Raw genomic sequence first — 18,386 nt, 5'->3', positions numbered from 1 at the left:
GAAATCAAACAGTCATTAAATTTAATGGCTTGTACTTAAACACTCAATTTTGAAGAATTACCCTCTGAGCGAAGTTGCTGAAGAGGTTGAAATACTGCGCACAGTTCTTCACATTCTCAGGAACATCTTTGTCCAGTAAGGAGAGCAGAGCATCTGTTAAACTGTCTAGTCCTGGATCTCCAAACTGAAGTGCACTCTCCAGAGTCTTTTCGAGGATGGATGCAACCACCACCCTCACCTCTCTTACACTGCACTCCAACAGACAAACCCTAAGGAAATGTCAAAACCATCAATATCAGCACTCCAGTGAAGGGAAATAAACCTCTAAGGCAGGAACTTCAATTAACATGTCTAATGTCTTATCATAAGACACTCAGTATCTTATGATAAAATCTGAAAGGACAGACAAGTCTGCAACACTGTTCATGTGGGAAATTTCTTTGTTGTACTTTGTTTAACAGTTCTGGCTGCTTTGGCCTTGAGGCACATAGTTAAGTGTGACAATCTGTACCTCTGTTCTACGGGGAGGGGTGTGGTATGTAAAGGCAGCTGTGGTGTACTGTTGCCCAAAACATCCGATGTTCGACAACCAATCCTGTCTGAGGATCATATGATCACCCCATGCTTAAACATCAAGTAGTGTAAGACAACACCTTTCTCCCAAACACACGCTTTGGGAAACTATCCCGTGGTTCTAAATGTTTACATTCCAGAGAAGGACTTGCTTTTTTTTAGCCAATCAGCATTAAGTCAGTGAGCACCAAGCACACAAGTGTTTAATATCTCTACTGTCAGTAAAGATGCAACTGTAAGTATGCTCCAAGACTTTTGCAGTTATACTGATGAAGTGTGCAAATATAATAAATTATATAGCATTAAAACACTCCAGAGATAATGTGTGTGGGCATTATATATTTAGTAAAGCTTTAGGCGTTGTAGGAAAAATAATCAAAGCGGAATTATTTGGCCCTGGTCAGAGAGTTGAATGTGCATTGATTAGAATGAGGGCGCAATGCTTGGAGCTGCCAAGTCTAAAGTATCGCATATCACTAGGACAGCTACAAAAATGCTGTACTGATCAAACCTAGGTCAAGCTTCTGCAAAAGCAGTCCTACAAACATGGATTATGGTAAATGGCCTGTATTTATATAGCGCTTTACTAGTCCCTAAGGACCCCAAAGCGCTTTACATATCCAGTCATCCACCCATTCACGCAGACATTCACACACTGGTGATGGCAAGCTACATTGTAGCCACAGCCACCCTGGGGCGCACTGACAGAGGCGAGGCTGCCGGACACTGGCGCCACCGGGCCCTCTGACCACCATCAGTAGGCAACGGGTGAAGTGTCTTGCCCAAGGACACAACGACCGAGACTATCCAAGCCGGGGCTCGAACCGGCAACCTTCCGATTACAAGGCGAACTCCCAACATCCACACCTGATGCAGACATAACTGTACCCTGTCATTTCCACTTTCAAGCAGCAGCAATATAGTATCGCTATCTAAACAATGTAGAAAATTGTTTCAATATTTCATATTAGTCATGAGAAATATAATGTGACAACAGCCCTGTGGGTTAATTAGTTGGCAGGAATGTACTAACTTGACGATTTCGCGGCCCTCTGGTCCCACCAGGTACTGCACCATCCACTGGCATGCCTCACTGCTCTTAGACAGCAACACCTCCACTGTCGCCATCCACTCCTCTGTGTCCACCCTGCAAGAGACACACAAATACAGATATAATGTTGCTCCTCATGAAGGTGCTCAAACTTAACACATGTGGATGCATGCAAGTGAAATCACCTGAGTTTCTTTTTGGTGTGCAAGTAGGTGTGGAACAGAAAGTGAACAGCCAGCTGAAGACTCTCTTTGGCCATTGGCTGGTAGCCTGGATGCTTCAGTTTTGTCTGCAAAAGGAACACAGCTTTTTAAAACATCACTGATTATCATACTGCATGTTATTTTATGTATATAAACACTATGGTATTGCATTATAGTATATATAATAGTAATATTGCAATGGCTGTGGGTTCCATTCTGCATCAGCACTCACAACATTTAAATAATTATCATTCATGTATGTCAGAGTATCTCTCTCTAATGGCAGAATGCGATCTGTCATTAAAGGTGAACAGTACTCTGATTCCTATAAGGAAGTGCAGTTACTGTAAAATGCTGACCTGCAATAAAAGCATTGCCTCAGAAAAGCAAAATACACACTGTTTTTTCAGTTGTGTAAACACAGACCAAAGGTGAAATCCAATATTTTACTTGCATCTACTTCAAGTACCAGAGAAAAACAAACTGCTGAATATGTGGAAGAAAACTTTTATCTAACTTGTTTTATGTCTTTTGATTACAATCGTCAAATACATGAAGCTTAAAGTGTTGTGTATCTTCAGTCTGTGTTTATGTATAATTAGACAAGCCAACAGAGAAACATACTGCATTGACTGAAGCCAGGGAAAGGGTGAAGTTGAAGTAGTCGCTGTTGTAGACATCTCTGTTTCTCATGAACTTCAGATTCTCATCTCTCACAATCTGCACAAACACACAAACAAAGCGGTGAGACAACTATGAATATTTAAAGCAATTCTCTCTCTAATATAACTCGTGTTTAGCTCATGTAAAGGCAGATTTTGCTTTACCTGATAGATGCTGACGGGCATTTTCTCTACAAACAGGCCCTTCTTCTCTCCCTTGCGGACCAGACGGGTGAGGAGAGTGAGACGGTCATTGTTGGCTCTTGGGGGGCGTGGAGAGGACTGTGGGGAAACATCAGGAGAAGATGGAGCAGACCTGGGAATAAAGAGACAACATAGATGGTTCATAATAGTTAATGCACTGGAGCCGTTCCCAACTGCTGTTCTTCTGACAGTGTTCATATACAAATATGACTCGCATCATGTGATTAACATCCGTGATGTTTCATTAAAGTTTCTGTATAATGCATATAAATGAAGTCTTTGTAAATAAGTCTTTAACTGTCAGCATCAAATCTATCACCTACTGCCTGCGGTGACATTTTGCTGACTGTTGCACATGGATGTATGAAAAGATGACAGATGCATTTTCAACAGTCCAATGAGAATGTTTACAAGGTGACTGTGGTACATATGGAAATTTGACTCACAGTGAAAGGTCCTCAGCTTCCTGTCTCATGATGCTGACTCTGCTCTTTTTGGGCAGAACAGGCGAATTCTGGTCGCTGATCTTCTGATAAAACAGCATGTAGGCATTCCAGTATCTCCTCCGCACGTCAGGGTAAGGGTTGGCTGAGCATACATCAAAGTTATTTAAGATTTTGTACTTGTGTGTACTGCTAATCCACATAAAGTAAAGTAATGTCAGCAACTTACACTGGTCATAAACCTTGGGACGATACTCCCCACCGAAGCACTCGTACTCCAAAGTTTCGTCATTCATATCGAACTCTTCTACCACGTTGTCATTGAACTTGTACCACCGACCACGCGCACCACCGCTATTAGTAAACAAAGATGGATGACAAAAAAGGATTTTGAGAAGATAAAGGAGAAAGAGAGACATACTGGAAACTCTATGAAGTTTAAATAATAACCTAATGCAAAAACTTAAAAAGCTTACAAGCAAAAAAAACAGGATCTTCACTCATGTATGTACCCAGCACTATATGGACAGCACACCAGATTAACCTACTGGCAGATCACAGTATTCGCTTGCATCTATCCAGCTCATCTGCTAAGTTTTTATGTCACTGTTCTTGGCTTTAAACCCACACAGATCCCTACCTGACATAAACAATAAGTGACTAAAAAACAGCTTCAGAATGTGTCTGATTTCCTGGAAAGTAAGCATCATCCTGAGAACAGAATTTCTTAAGCATGGAAAGGAACAAGAAAATGAGTGAGAGCAGGGTGCCAAATACAAGCTTCTGTGGGCTCTTTACATTCCACTTCTCCAGTAAGCACGACTGCCTTCCAGAGCCAGACATCTGGAGATGCTTACAAACTAATCCAGGAGCCCATACAAAATCTGATACTGCATTCATATGCAAGACCCAAGGAGGTCTTCTAAATTCTGCCTGGAAAACTAAAGCAACCAATTAATGTATTCCACCAATTGCTGGTTAGGTACTCCTTATGTAAAGTAGCAAAGAGAAGGAAAAATACAATTGGGAAAAGCACATAGCTCTGCCATTAGAAAACGATTCCTGTGAAATGAGGTAAGACTGACTACAGTGTCTCTTACCGTCTATCTTTAATAAAAGAGTAGTAGTGGCCAGCATGCGCCTGACCACTGTGGACAACAACTCCCACAAGCTCATAGTTCTCAGAAATTGTGACTTTTTTCCTGGGTGACCCTCCTGAGGTCCCGTCGCCTCTCCCCTCGCCTCCCTCTCCGCTGCAGTCTTGACGAGCCATTCCAGATACAGTGTAGGGCTCCATGTTGAGCACCCAGGGGAACTGTGAAACAATGGAAACAACCTTAATCCCAATCACATTTACATTAAAGTTAAGGAGGCTGTAACAATATTAGGAAATGTGATTTATTAGGTACAAGTGTTTGATCTTCATACCCTAATCTGCTCATCATATTTGATAGACCGTCCGCTTTCCCAGTCGAAGCCAAAGCGCATAAGGTGAATACAGAGAACACTGGGCAGGGATTTGATACATGTCCTCTTCACTGTGGTCCTCTGTACAAACACACACACTAACACTTATAAGCACATATGATGTCAGTGCTGTATAAAAGCATGAAGGGGAGTGTACAGACCTTCTCTTTGCATTTCTCACAGTAGTAGGCATTGCTGCCCTCTAGCACCTCTCCTCGGACAAACTGGTCTAATGAGATCTCTAAACTCTGACAAGAGGTCACTCCAAGGTTCAGTGCCATGAATGTTTCCTCACGCTCATATCTGTGCAAAGGATGTTTGTGAGTCAAATTTCATGCATAAAGAAAAAGATTTGGTAAATTCTACACAGTAAAAACCTGTGGCTCACCGGTGAGGACAGTCTTTACAGATCTTCTGGTCAGAGAAAATTCCCTGGAATGTGTTTTTGAAGATCTGCTCTCGACCCATTTTCTGGTGGAAAAAGTTTGTCATTGACAAATTAAAGTTTCTAATCAAGTGACGACAGTGTTTCTTTAGTGTGTGAGTTATACCTTGAGATGTTCGTCAAGCTGATCCACCAGGCTAGTGAAAAACTCATAGGCATCCTGCTGTTCTCTTACATATAGCTCTTTGTTCCACATCTTGAAGATCTGCAACAGAAATATTATGCATGTTTATACAGTTACATATCTATTGATAAACTGAGTTTTGTCACTTTAGTTAATGACACTCAGTTGTGTCACTATCCAAGATAACAAACTCTATATGTGTTACACAGACTTTATAGACATAATGATTACAGACAGCACAACATGGTCCATCATTAGGACTTATTAAAACCCCCCACATAATTTTACATGATAAAAAAAAAATACAAGAAACAGCGATGAACTCCAAGATTGTGCAGAACCTCTTGCAAATTAAAAATAGAACTTTGTCTCTGGTTTCTAAATGATTTAACAGTGAACAGACTTTTACCTTCCAGAAGTTCTCAGGTACATAATACTGGAGTTTGCTCTCCATCAGATGGCCAAATAGAGACTGAACCTGATAGAAAACACTCTCTTCAGGCTGGTCTGTGTCATCTTCAATGGACAGGAAAGCCTAAAACAAAAAAACATGGTATTGTAGTCACAGATACTGGTGTTACTGCTAAGTATCACATAATGTATGGAAAAAAAAATTAAGTAAACAGTTCATTGAAAGTGTACCTCTGGGAGGCCGGGCTGCATGTAAAGCTGCTGGAACACAGCATTCATATAACAAGTGGCTCCACCGTTCTTCAACCCAACAAAACCTGAGACTGAACGGCTCTCTACAGGGGGTAGATACTAAAGGAAAGGAAGAAAGAGTTACTTTCACACCAAAAGCACTGTCAGACTACATGCAACACCAAACATGATTACAATTAATTCTATTTTAACCGGTGTCTTACATCAAACTCCTTGCAGAGCGAAGGATCTGACTGGTGGTGCATGGACAGCAGCTCTCTGGTGATGAGCTGTAGGTTTGAAAGAGAGCTGTCTGCCAGCATTACCAGCACCTCATAGGCTGCCAATCTGCTGCTGGCTGTGCTGCACCTAATCACACACAGAGAAATGATTAAATACCGCTATCAGGAATACTACAAAACACACAATGTTGTTTGCAAAATGGAGGGATTTACCCATTACTTAAAAAAAAAAAAAAAACAAGCAAACAAAAAAAGCAGATCCCTTTTATATGAAATCACAAAATGATTCTCAAAATCACATCTTAAAAAATGAAAAGTTGGATTAGAACAGAGAAAAAATGAAACTAATTGGAAGGAAAGGAATACATACTTTGGGTGGAAATCATGGCTGGGGGCCGGGGAAGTTGTAGGGTTGGAGCTGTTGATAATGATGCGTGAGGCTCGAAACAGGAAGTCATCGAGCAACTGCTGGATGAGAGATGGACCTGGACAAAAAGTTACAACATTACATAACAGCTGTGTCCTAAATAAAATAGAATATACATTGGATAGGTGTGGATATGCATGTATACTCAGTGTTTGCTCACCAAGATGTTCTTTCTCATTGCCACAGAGAGACAACAAGGTCTTGATGAGTCTGAGGTGCCCTGCTAGGAGGATGTTATCTGCCTCGCTGGTCTCCATCTCAGAGCTCCAGCTAGGCTCAAAATTGTCAAGCCAAGAGATCTCGTCCTCCAGCATGGTGGCTGCGCTCACTTTTAACACCTCCATCTCTGACGCTTGAGGAGGTGAGGCATGCAGCGAAGCGGGAGGAAGGAAAGGAGGGATAGAAAAAGAAAGGAGCAGAAAGCAAATGTGTGATTCACTGGCCTTTAGTTGGTGAAAAAGCAGTCTGTAAGGTCTGCATTACAACAGAGCCTCAATCAGGGACAAAACTTCATATTTAGGAATGTGTAACTGTGGCTTACTAGTTAGGTCGTCCAAAAGCTGGCATCTTAGATCAAAGTATTCAGTGCACTGGGACAGCAATCTGAAAACAAAAACCAACACTAACTCATGATGTCTGCATATGTTTTAGGGATTTTGCACCTTGTGCTTTATTGATTAGATACCTTTGGTTGACCCCCCTCATGACAGATGTGGGGCTCCATAACGGGAGCTGAGCAGTCAGGATAACTGAAAGGAGGAACAAGTTAGGTTTTTGGACTTCAGGGAAGGCTGATGTGTCAGTTTGGCTCAAAGTGTACAGTTGATCACAAGCCACACGGCGGATCTGAGAGAAGAAGAAACATAGAAAAGATAAGTAAATATAATATAATGTTTGAAATACATTTCTTCTGTTATTTGCTGAGTGTGTTATTTACCTCTCCGCTGGGAGATCCGAGCAGAATATCAATAATAAAATCATTGACAGAGGGCAGGTTGTAAAAAGAAGCTGGAGAAAGAAACCAAACACAAGATTTACAGCCTGTTGGACACAGTACAGAATATCTCATTACAATACACAGTAAAAGTGAGACTGTGATCTTGTAGTGTTGTCTGTACGCCTGCAGGAGTCTTACACAGCTGCTGACAGCGTAACTGCAAACAGGTAACCAGCAGAGACAAAGCCTCGCGAGCGATGATGGCATCTTTGATGGAGACACTCTGCTGTCTGACACATATCCCTGCATGCAATGCTGTTGGTGTGGTCTCGCCCTCGCTACTGGAGCTGCAGTTACTCCCTGCAAAACACAAATACATTTACTTTCAATTCTTTAGGTTTAGTTTCAGTAAAATATTTTGAGCGTGACCTATTAATAACCAACAGTCAGCATTAGTCATAAATTAAAAATGAAGTTGTACAAGCCACATCCACTGACTGAAAAACATGTAGCTAACACCATAAGTTATCTACTTGGTAGACTTACAGAGACAAACAGACAAAATGTGTAATGATTGTTTTTTCTTTGTCTCACCAGTGCTGCTGACTCTAGTGCGTACTCCCTGGGGCAGAAGAGAGCCATGCGTCTCTCTGATTGGCTGTGGGCTACCGACTAGATCTAATCGACCTGCTGCAGCCGCCCAGGTCAGACGCATAAAACAGGCCACTGTGGAAGTGAAGTCCCCCACTTCCATGGTCTATAAAAGAAACAGCAGCAGATAGAGCATCTGGAGTACTTTACATTTACTGGACACCAAATTTATCCTAGAAATAACCTCAAAATTGAAATTATTTCTACCATACCTGAATAGCGACACGTGCAGCAGGTATGATTTCTTCAACTCTTATGGATGATCGCTCAGACAAAGACATCTGTCTGTAGGAGGACTTCTCTGGAGTGCCACATAGAGAGAGCTGTCGCCCTGCTCGCCCAGCATTACGAAACGGCCGAGATGATAGCGCATCGCCATCCCTGATGACATCATCGTCCAGTACAGCAGGCATGCTTTGACCAACCAGAAGGAACCTGCAAACAAAGCCCATTCAGTTAGAAGTTTGGCATAGTATGTGATGATTATATAAACCTTGTATGTTTGTGACATGTATTGCACCTGGCCAACTGAAGACAGATTGAGTAGACCCCTTGTCTGGTCTCATAGTCCACTTCTGATGGGATGGAGTCTCTCTGCATAACATTTACCACCAGACTGCAGAGGTGACAAACAGAAACACAATACTCAAGACTAAAAATAAAAAGATGCCATAAGGCATTTTGGATAGAAGCATATGCCATGTGGAATATATGTACTGGTGTATAATGTAGCTTGACAACTATGCTGACACCTCCTACAGTGGCTCAAAGCAAACAAAGAACAGCAATTGTTTTAAAGGTCTGTTGTTTGTGGTGCTACCTGAGGCCTCCTGCTTTCAGGAAATTCTCACAGAAGGATTTGCTGCTTGTTTTGGCCATCTCATCATCAGATGTGGGCATGAGTTTTGAACTCAACACCTAACAAAGACATAGGAGAGAAAAAGGAAAAGAGATGAAAACTGATGTCATGCAGCTTAGTCAACTTTAAAACAGGGAATTTTGCATTTATATACGTATTTGGGGTTTTACGTTTAAATATACCTCAAGGTTGTATAGCACTCTGAATGTGGACATGCCAGGGGCTGAAGATCTAAAAAGGGACTCCAAGATGGAAGCAGCACTGGGCTGATGTTGCTGCTTGGAGGACATAGAAGGAGAACGAGAGCCTGCACCCTGGCCGAGGGTGAAGAGCGTTTTCTAGAGAAAAGATACACAAAAGATAGAAAATAACTCCCTCAGACAACGGATAAGGCAAAGAAATGCACACAAGAGAAATTTGTTTAGACTTATAATAAACCCTCCTCCAAAAGCAGAAAATTAAAAATTTCAGAGGTTTATCGTTCTGCATTAAGCACTGTTAATAAGAAAAGAGTTCAAGTAACCTGATGGCTCCAGACGCTGGATTCTTTGGGAACAAAGTTGTCAAGTGCATCCTGTACTTCAGGATCTGTTGGAATGAGCAGCAGCAACTTCCTCACACGCAGAGTGATCCTGGAAAGTACAAGAAATATCCAAATACATAAAAAGGGTTATTAACTGCCTTTGGTCTTAATACATGAATTATGAAATAGTAGTGACTTAAATATTAATTACCAATCACTTTTTACCCAGCTAAACATGCATGCAAGAGTCTCTGTCTATGTTTTTATGCATTTTTGTATCTACACAAATTGCTTCAAAATGAGGTGATGTAAATAGCTAAATAGCGTCTTCTGTTGTCATATGGAAGAAATATTACCTTACCTGGACTCATCAAGGTTTGCTAGCTGGTAAAGCATCTCAAACACATTACAGACCAAAGCCATCACAACTCCAGGCAGAGACTTCTCCTAGAGACACAGAAATGTACGCACTTTGCATTAGAACCAGCGGAAAGTTTAATGGATGCACAATTTGCAGTTCTAACCATGTCTATGATGGTACCTGCTCTAGGGCATAAGCAGAGTTGAAGACAGCAGAGCTGGAACTGCTGGAGGCAGAGGCTGAGGACTCGGAGCTGCCAGAGGGAGTGCCAGTGCCTGAGCTCTTCACAGTTAAGCTCTGCTCATCGCTAAAGCCAAGCTGAGACAGCAGCTTATGGTCTCGATTCATGGTCAACTAATACACGTTGGAGGTGCAGTAAAAGGACAATGTGAGAGAAAAAACAAAACAAAATTAATTTTGTTCAAGGACACACAACAGGATAGTGGACGACCTTCCCCAGACAGGCACTGCACTGAATCATCAACACTTACCACACTATCATTGGCAAAGATTTGGACATTATCCACCGGACAGCTCAAGTGCTCAGATATCTTCCACCGGATACTTCCTACTGTTTCATTACTGTGAGTCTGTACAACAGACAGACGAGTAAAATTAGCCATTTCCTCTGAAGACCTGAACTGTGCACAAAAGGGCAGAAGTTTATAATACCTCTAAGGTAAAAGTGTCTTTGGTTGACTCGTAGGTGATGTGAAGAGTGACAGGGTGTCCATTGAAAGAGGCCCCGTGAGGTAGAATAGTGCGAGGAACTGAGTACATATCCTACACAGAAATACACAAAAACATGAGGTTAAAAAAACCCATTATAGCATAATCATTTTTATTTACACGTGTAATGAAACCTTGGAGACAGAGTGCACAGCTTACCTCTATAGTGATGACATAGCGCTCAGCCAACAGCAGCAGTCTTTCAATTATCACCAGCTTAGTGGATCTGGAGGCGGAAATTCACAGAAGCGTCTCAACAATAACAAGCATATTTATACTCAAAACATTTTATCCATCACTAACATGCAAGATAAATTATATAAACACAAATGTATTTTAATAGGTTTAGTAACTATGTTCTTACCCAAACCCCCCTCTGTACCTGGATGGTGATTGTACAGATGTGGCCACAGTCGGCATGGCCGTGGCTGTCAGCATCTTGGTTGCTTTAGTAACAGCATGTGTCAAAGTAGGCCCACCCAGTGCCGAACTGGCTGCCTAAAAGAAGAACAAGAAATGTGCTGCTGGATCCCACTTTCTGTGAAATGGCACAATCATGCTAGTAACATATTCAACAGCTTACCTCTAGTCGTTTGTAGCAATCAGCAATGAACTTCTTGTGCAAAGACACAGAATCCTGTGAGGAGGAAGATTTATTTCTGCGTGTGATTTCTTTGTTTCAAAAACAGCCACAAAGCAGTAATTCAATTTTTATTATTGGAATACTTCTGATCATTTCTCATCAAAGTGAGGAGTGAAAACAATAGGCAGTCTGCAGCATCTTAAAAGGAAAATTCTTCCCAGGATAAAATATGCATATTCCCTCTGGTCCGTGTAACTTATCCACCTAAATTGTTCTGCTTTGAGTTTCCCAGTTTTGGATAGAGGGAAAAGAGATGACTGCCTTGTCTAGAATATAAAGGAACCAGAGAGCACATCCTTTTGGGGATTCAAAGTAATAGGTTCATTAGAAAGGAATTAATTCCAACACCAAACTGCTCACAATAAAGGTAATGACTTTTTTTGGGATCATGTAAAGAGACATTGCTGCTGATTTTAATGTGAACTGTCCTGTTAAATGACACTTCCACTCTCTTTAGAAGCAGTGCTAAAATTAAGAGGCCAGAGCAATAAATGCAAAAATATACTCAAACCTTCTTCATCTTGGGATTGAGGTTGGTGTAGCTATATGTAATAATTAGTTGGATTGCTTCATTGGCTATTTCTTCATCAGGGGTCTCCATGGCGATGCGCCAGATAAAGTCCATCCCTGCCAAGTCAATGCGCTCCACACACTGAAATCAAAGCACATAATACTTTAAATCTAAATGTCAACCAAGATGTATTTCAGTATTCTTTTCCTTTGCACGCTGAATGGTTCACTGTGTACTAAGGATCAAAAGAGAGAAAATGAAAGCTGACCAGCTGAGTTCCTTGGCGTTTTAGTCGATGATCACAAAGGTTGACATTCTCAAAGAAGGTCTTGAAAAGATTAAAACCTGAAACACATACAAAACATGTTAAATACATATTTATAATCCACTGCTGTGGGTCAATAATGTATCACCATAGAGTATCTCTCACCATTCATGGTGATTTCATAGGGTTCCAGTTTTAAGATCTTCTCCTTGAAGAGTTGCTGCTGAACATCACTCTCAAGGTCATGTTGCCCTTTTGTGAACCACTCAAAACACATCTGCACACACAGAAACACACTGTGTTAATCTCAGTTACAGTGAATTTTAGAGACAAATGAGATGGACTGGCTTGAGTTCTACCAAACTGAGCCTAACACAAAGACTAAATGAATGATCTGTTAAAGGCTGGAGGTAGTTAAACATTTGATTCTAACCACTTGTGCCCAGAATGATCTCATACTATTGGAAAGGGCAGAAACCTGCCTCCAGTTCTTTCTGTCCTTTTGTTGTTTTTTTTGTTCTCATACAAAGAAGCACTTGATAAAGCTAAACTTTACTGGATGATACATTGAGAAACCTAAACAGAATGGATGTCACTTTCTTGCCAGCTTGCTCTGTATTTAAAACTTGTATGAACATTCCTTTTATTGTGCTTTAAAAGGAAGAGGTAAAGTTTGTGCATTCCTCCAGATCAGTTATCCAGAGAAAGGAGGCTGCAATGATAAACAAATGGCCAAAGGCAAGGTTTCATTTGCAATGACTGTTTTTATACCTCACGGTCAAGTTCACAAACATCCGGCCCTGACACCAGGCACTCCCACAGCTCCTTGGCTCTGTTCCAGACCAGGTAGAGGCTAGCTTCCTGGAGAAAGAAGGCCAGGAAGCGCAGGTGGCTGTCCAGATACTAAAGACATATTGAAAGAGAAATGTGTTATCTTGTAACACTATCAATATGTAACATTATGTTCTTCAGGTGTAAACCTCATTCCAGCTAAGGGAAACTTGCATATTACCCACATTAATTTCTAATTATGCAATTAATCAAAAATATCTAGCAATACAGCTCCCAGGAGGAGCAGAAGGCTATTACGTTTTAGTCAGTGTACTCAGGTCATTTACACATTTTATTTGATTTTTAAATACATTTTTTCAGTTGTAACCTGGGGGGGCAAACAGAGGAGACAGGAACTATGGAAAATATGCATCCAGCAGATATTTTACTTATGAAGCTATAGTCACTAGTCAAATCCCTTAATAATGGTTTTGGTCATTAGCAGTAGAAAAGATGTTGAGGTTTTTATCTTATTTTTTAAAATATTTTTCCTTTATCTATTATACATTTACAAATCTTACTCAGCAGCATTTAATATCTGGGTATCAAAGTGTGTAAATATTTTAACTTAACTCTTGTGCAGCCTATATTCAACAATGTAATTTCAACACTATCAAAATCATCCTCAGTAATAAATATTCACACATTTCCCTGCATGAAGCTAACAGTAACCTGAGTGTTCATTACTGTGGTGGATCACAGGATGATAAATGACTGTTTACTGATCAGTCTCTTATGTGTCGCTGTATATAGATTTTCTTTATTTAAACAGTAAATGTTAAGTTACTGCAGCCTGACATTTGCCTTTATATTCAAAGAGTCACACTGTTATAAGGCAGGCACATGTTCTTATTATACATTAAACTGATCTGAGGATGAAACCACATTGCTGTGTTTGTTTTTACAATGATGACAGTTTGATCACGAAAAACATCCTGGGTTAAAAAAAAAAGTTGGAGTATCTAACCTGGATTTTGAGGTTTGTAAATATTCAAATTTCTGTGAATCACTGTGATAAAAGAGAGCAGCTTCAAGCCCAGCAGGATGGGATATATCAGAGAGGAACTCTGGGTTTGATCAAGAAAAGCTCTCAGGGATGTCTCACTGACATCACTTTTTGATGTCAGTGAGAGCGAATATCCCTAATATGGCCATCTCACGCACACAGCTCTAGCTGTGAGAATGTAAACTGTTCCCACATGCTGTTTAAATCTTTTGTTTGTGAGGGAGCTAAAACAGCCTGTTTTAGACAATGGTTGAATTAGCATGACCCAGTGTGAAATGAATGAGGATTATTTTGAAATATGAGTCATGCATTGCTAATCTAGTAGCGAGTCCATGGATTCTATAGGGTTGGAAATGAGCATTATAGGTCACCTTTAAATTAAAAAGACAGACATACCTCCTGGTAGGTGTATCGTCCATCTACCAGGGTTGAGCCTGAGAGGCCGCTGTTACCAGCAGCTGTCACGGCAAGTCGATGGCAGCATACAAGGGATCCTGTGATTAGTTTGACAATCTCAAAATTCTTCTTCAAGTCTTGGATGATGCTCTGTTGGGAGACAGAGGGAATGTTAACTTAAACACAACGTAGAGCAGATTATTCAGGTGTGCATTTATATATGTTTTTATGTGTCACCTTGTCTTGTTTCTGGTATGTCTGCTTGATGAATGAACGGGTTATCTCATGCAGCTGACGGAGAGCAGGAACAACCCAGACCGCCTGTGGACTGCTCTGCTGTGAAGCCTGTTGAGATAAATAGATACACATGCGTGCATATCAGATGATGATATTTACTAAATCACAAAGCAAACACAGACGCTTGTTACAAAAATAGAGGTCAGCGATGATCTTTATGAATCACTTTTAATTTTATGTAACTGTTTTGTCATCGTAGACTTACTATTTTTGTAATTAAGGGCGTTGTTAAAACAAGAAGGGAAAAAGGAAAATCAGAGCCAGAGATTTAAACCACGGAAGATCAAATCTGCCACTTTTAACCCTCATCCTAGTGTTTCAGGTTTGCTTTTTGTTTTTTTAAATGACGTTGATAATGATTTAAAATCTGTTTCCTGTCTCTGCTTTGATGAACACTTTTTAAAAAATACAAATATTTTGGAGTCATGAGGGATTTCAGTCAAAAGTACCCATTTGCACCTATGCAGGAACTACTTATCTCAGGTAATGGTTGCCATGGGTCCTAAATTAATTTACCTAGCCACCAAGCGGAACTCTGTTAGTCATTTTAAAGAACAAGAATGGCATTGCTGCATTCATTGTCTGTATGGGGAAACTTCCCACACTGAAAGTTTTCAGAACGTTAGCAACATCGCCAAATCTGCTTGAAACAGCTGGGGAATGCTCTGGTTATGTTACTGCTATATTGCAAACACCAGTTGATTTGAGCAAGAATGAGTCTCCTGGGAGTTAAGAAACCTCTACTGCTGATGTGCCTGTCCAACACTGTGCTGGAAGAATCTACTTGAAAAAGGTGTTACTTTGCTCCCGAAACACAGACAGGAAGCTAGCAACTTTTTGTTCCTCCTTTTACATGCCAGCACGCGCTGATGATGACGCAAACTGTATGCTTTAACTGCCTATAGTAAGGGTTTAGCTTTAGGTTTTGTGTTGCCAGCAATAAGTCAGTCTCTCTCATTGGGTGCTGATCCCTTCCAGAGCTGCTCTTTGTTACCAGTTCTGTTCATATTTATGCATCAAATCTGATGCCGAGTGTAAATTAGTTGGGACGCCGACTCCTTCTTGGGCACAAACTGCTGCCCCAAGTGGAGGACTTTCAATATCTTGGGGTTTGTTCACAAGAGAGAGGAGACTGGAAAAGGAGATTGGCAGACATATTGGTGGGGTCTTGGCAGTGAAGTGGATGCTATGCCGATCTGTTGTGGTGAAAAGAGAGCTGAGAGTGAAAGCAAAAGTACAGCTATGTTCACAAGCTCTGGGTAGTACGGTAAATGAAAGAATAAGATCACAGATGCAAGCAGTGGAAATCAGTTTCTTCTGAAGAGGATTCGTACTCAGCCTCAGAAACAGAGCAAGGAGCTTGGTCATTGAGAAAAGGTAAGAGTAGAACCCCCTCCTAGGTGATGTGTTTTGAGCACATAATGGAGACTTTGGGGAAGACCCAGAATGCATTGGAGAAATTATTTCAATTATTTTATATTGGGATCAAAATAGATCCAGCAGCTTTCGTCATATAACTACAATACAATTGATGTTTACTTAAAATTACTGAAAACTAAGGAATATCAGAATCAATTAAGCTTTTGAGTATTTAGTGTGGATTGGGCGATAAAATGCAATTTTACAAAAATCTAATAATGATCTACTTTTTAGATGACATAGGACACATAACTAATAATGCTTTGAGCAGAAAAAAATATTGCTAGTATTATAATCTTGCTATTGTGACTGGTAGTCACAATAGCAATTAATGATCCTTGCTGCCCCCAAGGACCCCAGGTCTATGTATGTCAAATATGCTGGTAGGATGAGGGTTAATGTGAAAGGCCAAATATCAAACAAAAGCCTCACTTGGGTATCCATGGTTCTGATTAGAGTCCTCGCATGAGTAAAAAATTTCCACCAAAGCTAACCAGTCATCCAGCAGATAAATCACTCATTTATTTCCACAAGCGTTCACCCAAGACAAGACCAACACCACTGTGTAATCATTAGCGAGTGCCAAAGCCCTCTTAGTGAGGCAAGCAGAAGATTAACATACACCTGGTCAAACAACCTCATGTTGCAATCATCTGTGAAATTATCAACCTGAGACCAACGAAACCCCTTTGTGGTCAAACCCCCTCCTCCACGATTGGATGCCAGGACTGAAGCAGCAAGATTGGATACACACCAGTCAGTGGAAATATAAATCATAATGGATACCTCTTTTAATTTGGCCAGTGAGTTAGATTTCTTCTTGCCCCAAGTGCCAATATGAAATGAGCTATGAGTCTCGTTGCCTTTACTGTCTTCCTGAGTGAAGTTCTAGAGACATACATATCATTTGAAGTGGGATATTTGTACACAAATAACAAGCAGGATTTCCAAGGATGACACACATATTTTCTTCCATGTGTGGCAACAGTCAGTCCAGCAGTCATTTTAAAATATGGTTATTGTATATAATTTCAAAATAGGAAAAGCATACATGCAACTGATATATCATGCCAATTTCCATTTCTTGTACTGTGGCTCAGTTTGTCCACTGTCAGTTTTAGTTCCCTTCCCCCTCCCTTAAAGCCTATTTTCTTCTTATTAACTGTCATACGAAATTAACAAAAGAATAAACAGAGAAACAAAAAGGAAAAAGATCTGAATAGCAGGTGGGTGAAGCTGCTGAGAAGACCATATTAAATATATCACAAAGATTTCAAAGTAGAATAAAAATATCAGAAATTGAGCATTTAAGACAGAATCCTGAGGCTCACCAGGACTATTGAACATATGCCACGTTTAGTATGAGCATCTGCGTGTGTCCTCTCTAGGGTGAACCAGTTTGTCATGTTGGACAGCCAGGATGTGCAGTACCAATTTACTGACACAGTTATTAATGACATATAAAGTACACATTTAGAAAAGGCAAGATGAAGCATAAATTCCTCACATACTTGCAGTTTATAACGTTATCTACCACATTTTCCACGCTTTGAGAGTAGTTTACTTAACAGTTCAGTCACACCACTGTTTCACAATATAGTCATTAACTGACTGTATCAGCAAATCAACTAATTATAAAACCTGCATTTACAGATACCCACAGAGGGTGCTACAGATGCAGACAATGACAAAAATATAAACTAATAAAAAAAGTTTAAAAATAAATTATTCTAGATAGATGGGTACTTGTTTAAAAAGAAAGACTCCCTTCATTACAGTGGGGTACACTGTATTGCAAGAGTTTGACAAACTTATAAGGGAATGCTAACATGCAGTAAAACTGTTACTGAAGGCAGAAAAAGACCTAGATATCTAGTAGATCTGTCTAGTGTTTCATTAAAACTGCTGAGCTGCAGTTTTAAGATTCGTGACAAATGCTCCCAGTTTTTTCTTTGTGTGTGTACAAAATAAACAACACCTTTAAAGCACCGGCTCAATGAAATGCTAAACCCCAACAAGAGCCCAAGTAAACAAAGAAAATACTATACTTTGTCTGTCTCACCTTCTTAATGTCTTCAATGCATTTAATAATGTAACTGCGTTTCACCAACTCCTTAACAGCGTAGGCATCGCTCAGAATCCCCAGGTGCTCCTCCAGTGCCTGCTGAACTAGACTGGTAGGCAAGGTGGGGAGGTGAGCCAGTTCCCACAGCACCTCTAGCACCTGGACAGATACACACACAAGGACAAGGTTGACTCAAGGGAACATCCTTATATCAAAACCTTTCACAATATCTTTACCTGTTTTTTCTCCAATTACTTTTGAATGAGCCTACCTTTGACAAAAAGACATTTACACAGCATACCTTTCCTGTTGTGGTTTCAGAGCGAGCTTCTCTGCCTATCCTCCCGATCAGGCTGAGCAGCTTTTGCCTTACACGGTCACTCTCAACTTCCCAGCTCTAAATATCATGC

General features: G+C 40.5%; 1 protein-coding gene across 3 annotated transcripts in view; it reads right to left on the bottom strand.

Moving 5' to 3' along the window:
• usp24 (ubiquitin specific peptidase 24) overlaps positions 1-18,386 on the bottom strand; it is a 31,343-nt gene that overhangs the window by 4,535 nt on the left and 8,422 nt on the right. The window contains exons 14-56 of one of the 3 annotated variants that reach the window (XM_026157653.2): positions 18,278-18,373; positions 17,974-18,135; positions 16,698-16,799; positions 14,433-14,540; positions 14,196-14,345; positions 12,734-12,865; positions 12,128-12,239; positions 11,966-12,042; positions 11,698-11,838; positions 11,127-11,180; positions 10,908-11,041; positions 10,703-10,769; positions 10,487-10,597; positions 10,306-10,404; positions 9,995-10,168; positions 9,815-9,900; positions 9,454-9,562; positions 9,113-9,268; positions 8,892-8,989; positions 8,592-8,687; positions 8,284-8,506; positions 8,015-8,177; positions 7,619-7,780; positions 7,421-7,491; positions 7,169-7,329; positions 7,025-7,086; positions 6,644-6,835; positions 6,427-6,541; positions 6,039-6,183; positions 5,815-5,934; positions 5,582-5,707; positions 5,155-5,253; positions 4,992-5,074; positions 4,765-4,906; positions 4,565-4,684; positions 4,237-4,451; positions 3,366-3,490; positions 3,140-3,281; positions 2,655-2,805; positions 2,452-2,547; positions 1,810-1,913; positions 1,607-1,720; positions 62-269 (exon numbers count right to left, since the gene is read on the bottom strand). In XM_026157653.2, coding sequence (XP_026013438.1) covers positions 62-269; positions 1,607-1,720; positions 1,810-1,913; positions 2,452-2,547; positions 2,655-2,805; positions 3,140-3,281; positions 3,366-3,490; positions 4,237-4,451; positions 4,565-4,684; positions 4,765-4,906; positions 4,992-5,074; positions 5,155-5,253; positions 5,582-5,707; positions 5,815-5,934; positions 6,039-6,183; positions 6,427-6,541; positions 6,644-6,835; positions 7,025-7,086; positions 7,169-7,329; positions 7,421-7,491; positions 7,619-7,780; positions 8,015-8,177; positions 8,284-8,506; positions 8,592-8,687; positions 8,892-8,989; positions 9,113-9,268; positions 9,454-9,562; positions 9,815-9,900; positions 9,995-10,168; positions 10,306-10,404; positions 10,487-10,597; positions 10,703-10,769; positions 10,908-11,041; positions 11,127-11,180; positions 11,698-11,838; positions 11,966-12,042; positions 12,128-12,239; positions 12,734-12,865; positions 14,196-14,345; positions 14,433-14,540; positions 16,698-16,799; positions 17,974-18,135; positions 18,278-18,373 — 5,403 coding nt within the window. The remainder of the gene's footprint in view (positions 1-61; positions 270-1,606; positions 1,721-1,809; positions 1,914-2,451; positions 2,548-2,654; positions 2,806-3,139; positions 3,282-3,365; positions 3,491-4,236; positions 4,452-4,564; positions 4,685-4,764; positions 4,907-4,991; positions 5,075-5,154; positions 5,254-5,581; positions 5,708-5,814; positions 5,935-6,038; positions 6,184-6,426; positions 6,542-6,643; positions 6,836-7,024; positions 7,087-7,168; positions 7,330-7,420; positions 7,492-7,618; positions 7,781-8,014; positions 8,178-8,283; positions 8,507-8,591; positions 8,688-8,891; positions 8,990-9,112; positions 9,269-9,453; positions 9,563-9,814; positions 9,901-9,994; positions 10,169-10,305; positions 10,405-10,486; positions 10,598-10,702; positions 10,770-10,907; positions 11,042-11,126; positions 11,181-11,697; positions 11,839-11,965; positions 12,043-12,127; positions 12,240-12,733; positions 12,866-14,195; positions 14,346-14,432; positions 14,541-16,697; positions 16,800-17,973; positions 18,136-18,277; positions 18,374-18,386) is intronic. The other 2 variants (XM_026157654.2, XM_026157655.2) reach the window with 2 other exon arrangements.

Source organism: Astatotilapia calliptera, chromosome 23 (assembly GCF_964374335.1).
Source record: "Astatotilapia calliptera chromosome 23, fAstCal68.1, whole genome shotgun sequence".
Classification (NCBI taxonomy): Eukaryota; Metazoa; Chordata; class Actinopteri; order Cichliformes; family Cichlidae; genus Astatotilapia; species Astatotilapia calliptera.
This window is presented reverse-complemented; position numbering and strand designations above follow the sequence as displayed.